At 44.0% G+C, this 5,000-nt stretch overlaps 1 protein-coding gene across 1 annotated transcript in view; it reads right to left on the bottom strand.

Annotated features, from left to right (window-relative positions):
• The window catches only part of LOC132134193 (intermembrane lipid transfer protein VPS13B-like), a gene marked incomplete at its 5' end in the record, with an annotated part of 48,925 nt that overhangs the window by 27,638 nt on the left and 16,287 nt on the right, over nucleotides 1-5,000 (bottom strand). Inside the window, 4 exons of the mRNA XM_059546985.1 lie at nucleotides 2,642-2,823; nucleotides 2,912-3,105; nucleotides 3,681-3,865; nucleotides 3,948-4,152. Of these exons, the coding sequence (XP_059402968.1) occupies nucleotides 2,642-2,823; nucleotides 2,912-3,105; nucleotides 3,681-3,865; nucleotides 3,948-4,152 (766 nt within the window). The remainder of the gene's footprint in view (nucleotides 1-2,641; nucleotides 2,824-2,911; nucleotides 3,106-3,680; nucleotides 3,866-3,947; nucleotides 4,153-5,000) is intronic.

The raw sequence follows: 5,000 nt of genomic DNA, 5'->3' as shown, positions 1-5,000 counted from the left end.
TAAAAAATGTTGGGAAAAACACAATGATCCTTTTAAATATGAAGCTAAACGCAAACGACTGTTTTAATGATTGAGTCAATGAGTCATTCATTCAACTGATTTGTTCAGAAACAAAGCACTTTATGAATGCATCACTGAATCAATGACTCACTCTATTTGCTCAAAAACAAAAACATTAATCATCCATAAACAAAATGGCACTGTGTTGCTCAGAGACACTTTGATTGGAACTATTTTTATTTGAGAAATTTTTTCAATATTGTGTAAAATATAAGTCACATAAGTAAATTTTAACTTCCTGTTTATTGAAATACTATTGTATAAAATCAGTGTCACACTGCAATCATGTTGATATTTGGGGAAAAATCTTGGTTGTGTAATGTTGCTTACTTAAATCATATTTGTGATCCTGAAGCACAAAACTTGAGTGTAAAATTCTTCGAAATTAAGATTTATAAATCATCTAAAAGCTGAATGAATCATCTCTCCACTGATGTCTGGTTTGTTCGGAGGACAATATTTGTCTGAGATACAACTATTTGAAAATCTGGAATCTGAGGGAGCAAAAAAATCTAAATATTGAGAAAATCAATAAAAAAGTTTATCAAAAAAACATTATCAACTCCTCTCTTCACTCTGGAACATTTCCCTCAGCATTCAAGCAGGCTCGGGTAAGCCCACTGCTCAAGAAACCATCTCTAAATCCAGCACTTCTAGAAAACTACAGACCGGTATCCCTTCTTCCATTCATTGCAAAGACACTTGAGCGAGCTGTGTTCAACCAGTTTTCTATGTTCCTTGTACAGAACAACCTCCTGGACAGCAACCAATCTGGCTTCAAAAGTGGCCACTCAACTGAGACTGCTTTGCTCTCGGTTACTGAAGCCCTGCGACTAGCAAGAGCAGCTTCAAAATCCTCGGTACTCATCTTACTGGACCTTTCTGCTGCTTTTGACACCGTTAATCACCAGATTCTCCTGTCCACCCTCAGAAAGATGGGCATCTCTGGAACAGCACTCCTGTGGGTTAAGTCCTACCTCTCTGACAGATCCTTCAGTGTGTCTTGGAGGGGTGATGTTTCTAAGTCACACCACCTTGCTACTGGGGTTCCTCAAGGCTCAGTACTTGGACCACTTCTCTTCTCCATCTACATGACATCATTAGGATCTGTCATTCAGAAGCATGGCTTTTCTTATCATTGCTACGCTGATGACACCCAACTCTACCTCTCATTCCAACCAGATGACCCGACGGTAGCTGCTCGCATTTCAGCCTGTCTGAGTGACATCTCTAGCTGGATGAATGACCATCACCTTCAGCTTAACCTTACGAAGACAGAACTCCTGGTGACTCCAGCTAACCCATTGCTTCATCACAACTTCTCTATACAGCTGGGCTCATCAACCATTACTCCTTCGAGGACAGCCAGAAACCTAGGAGTTGTGATGGATCATCAGTTAAGCTTCACAGACCACATTGCTACAATGACCCGGTCCTGCAGGTTTGCCTTATACAACATTAGGAAGATTAGACCCTTCCTGTCAGAGCAAGCCACCCAACTTCTTGTCCAAGCGCTTGTTCTCTCCAGACTGGACTATTGTAATGCTCTCCTAGCTCTTCCTGCATGTACTGTCAAGCCTCTGCAATTGATCCAGAATGCAGCAGCGAGGGTTGTCTTCAATGAGCCAAAGAAAGCTCACGTTACTCCTCTCCTCATCAGGTTACACTGGCTACCAGTAGCTGCTCGCATCAAATTCAAGGTACTGATGCTTGCCTACAAGACGACCACTGGCACGGCACCAACTTACCTAAACTCATTGGTTAAATCTTATGTGCCCTCCAGAAGTTTGTGCTCTGCAAGTGAAGGACGCCTTGTGGTACCATCCCAAAGAAGTTCAAAATCACTCTCACAGACCTTTTCCTGGACTGTCCCCAGCTGGTGGAATGACCTCCCAATCTCAATTCGTACAGCTGAGTCTTTACTCATTTTCAAGAAACATCTAAAGACTCATCTTTTTCAACAGCACTTAACCAACTAATACTAGCACTTTTCCTTTTCTTGTCTTTTCATTTTATTACAAAAAATGGCTATGCGTTCTATACTAAACTAACTGAGACTTGTCATGGCACTTGTATACTGTTGTTGTTCTCTTGTTGACCTGATTGCTTCTATTGATCTCATTTGTAAGTCGCTTTGGATAAAAGCGTCTGCTAAATGATTAAATGTAAATGTATATATATATATATATATTTTTTTTTTATTATTATAATATTATTATATAAATAATTTTAATATAATTACAGTAGGAGATTTATTAAATATCTTGATGGAATATGATCTTTACTTAATATCCTAATGATTTTTGGCATTAAGAGAAAAATCTATAATTGTGACCCAAACAATGTATTGTTGTCTATTGCTACAAATATCCCTGTGATACTGATGACTGCTTCTGTGCTGCAGGGACACTGATTATAAATATATTTTTGTTCTACCACAGTATGCATCTATAACTTTCTGTGAGTTACTTTGTGTGCCGTTGTGCTCATTTATATTGATTTGTATTGAGTCTCTCTCTCTCAGACAGACTGGCACAACACACACACACACACTTACACTTTAACACACACACACACACACCTGTGCCCAGCTGATCCAGGTTGTGACAGAAGTGCAGCTCCAGGTACGACAGTCGTATGGAGACACCAACTGACGGCACAAACCACGGCGCGAAACACGAGTCCACACGTGTACAGGCGGCCAGAGCGGTAGGACACACCAGCTGCTCAGAAGGCACCTGAGAACCTGATTCACTGTCCGAACTACACACACACACACACACACACACACACACACAGAGTTACACACCGACACACTGACCTCTGAAACACACACAAGAAACACACTCACCTCTCATCTCCACCGTCACTGGGGCTGTTGAGCACAACCCTCCAGAGGTCAGAGGTCACCAGGTCAGTCTGGTCTGTGTCGGGGGTCAGAGTGGGCAGGGTCAGCTCACACACGCTGCTCTCTGATAGGCTGAACTCTCTATATGGCACAAATGACCGCTGCAGCTCGTCCCAGAACTCCAGACTGCAGGGCACCTACACACACACACACACACACACAGACAGAGATACACTTGATCAATCTTAAAGAGCTTCTGATGTGAAGTACTGATGCTCCATCAGATGAAAGAAACACAGATGATCATGAGAAGCTGCTGCAGTAGAACATGAGGAAGCTCATGAAATACAGTGAGAGTCACAATAAAACTGAGCAAAAACACAAACCGAGAGACACAGAACTAAAGAATGAAAGAGAAACATGTCATTCACACACACACACACACACACACACACACACACACTGTCTCTCTGTCTGTCTCTGTAATAAAATCTGTGCGTCCTGATCAAATCACAGTGTTTCCTGTAAAACTGCTGAAACCAAATCACAGAATCAATTAATGGAGTATTTTTGAAGCTGCAACTAACTGAAAAAATAAAGTACTTAGCTGAAATCAGTTGAATATGATCTATTTGCTGGTTCTCTATCTGTGTGTGTGTGTGTGTGTGTGTGTGTGTGTGTGAGTGTGTGTGTGTGTGTGAAACTCAAAACCACATTCATTCCCTCCTGCAGTCTTACTGTGATTGTCCAGTTAGCTAAATGAAATGCTCACCTGCAGCACGTCCCCGAGGTCGGCTGTACTGATGTCAGGGTCGTCCGTGGTGTTGAAGGGAACAGGTGTGATCCTGAGGAACGTGATCACACGTGGTTCAGGATACCGCCACAGCATCACACCTGGAGACTCGTCCGTCTCCCTCCAAAACACCACTTCATGAGGCGACGGCAGCTTCTGACACGCTGACAGACAGACAGACAGACAAATATAATCATTCTCTCTTATGAGTGCTATATAAAGCTATAATGTGTCTGTGTGTGTTACCTGAGTCCTGTATGTACTGGAAGAGGCCTGTGCGCAGGTCATCAGAGGAGTATTCTGACTGGGCGGGGCTAGGGGTGCGTGACAGTCTAGAAAGGAGGGGCTTATCAATAGACTCCGCCTCCGTTCTGCTCATCTGATTCCAGTAGTTCTGCAGCTGCTCTTGAATCTCAGACAAACAGTTAAACTGCTGCTGCCCCCAAAACACCTGCCACAGAAAGACAGACGGAAACACAGTCAGTCAGACAGACAGTCAGACAGACAGATACACAGAAAGACAGACAGACAGACAGAGACACAGACAGACAGACAGAGACACAGACAGACAGACAGTCAGACAGTCAGACAGACCGAAACCCGTACAGACAGAGACACCGAAAACAGAAACACAGACAGTCAGAGGCACAGACAGAGACACAGACAGACGGAGACACAGACAGACAGACAGAGACACCAACAGACAGTCAGAAACACAGACAGACAGAGGCACAGACAGAGACAGACAGAAAGTCAGAGACACAGAGACAGACAGAGACACCGACAGAGACACCGACAGAGACACCGACAGACAGAGACACAGACAGAAAGTCAGAGACACAGACAGACAGACAGTCAGAGAAACAGACAGACAGAGACACAGGCAGACAGTCAGAGACACAGACAGACAGACAGACAGACAGAGACACAGACAGACAGACAGACAGACAGACAGAGACACAGACGGTCAGAGACACAGACAGACAGACAGTCAGACAGTCAGAGACACAGACAGACAGACAGACAGACAGAGACACAGACAGACAGACAGACAGACAGACAGAGACACAGACGGTCAGAGACACAGACAGACAGACAGTCAGACAGTCAGAGACACAGACAGACAGAGACACAGGCAGACAGACAGAGACACAGACAGACAGTCAGAGACACAGGCAGACAGACAGAGACACAGGCAGACAGACAGAGACACAGACAGACAGTCAGAGACAGAGAGACAGACAGACAGAGACACAGTCAGACAGACAGACAGACAGAGACACAGACAGACAGTCAGAG

The sequence above is a fragment of the Carassius carassius genome, unplaced genomic scaffold (assembly GCF_963082965.1).
Source record: "Carassius carassius unplaced genomic scaffold, fCarCar2.1 SCAFFOLD_75, whole genome shotgun sequence".
Lineage (NCBI taxonomy): Eukaryota > Metazoa > Chordata > Actinopteri > Cypriniformes > Cyprinidae > Carassius > Carassius carassius.
Note: the sequence above shows the minus strand (reverse complement) of the source record. Positions and strands in the feature narration are given on the sequence as shown.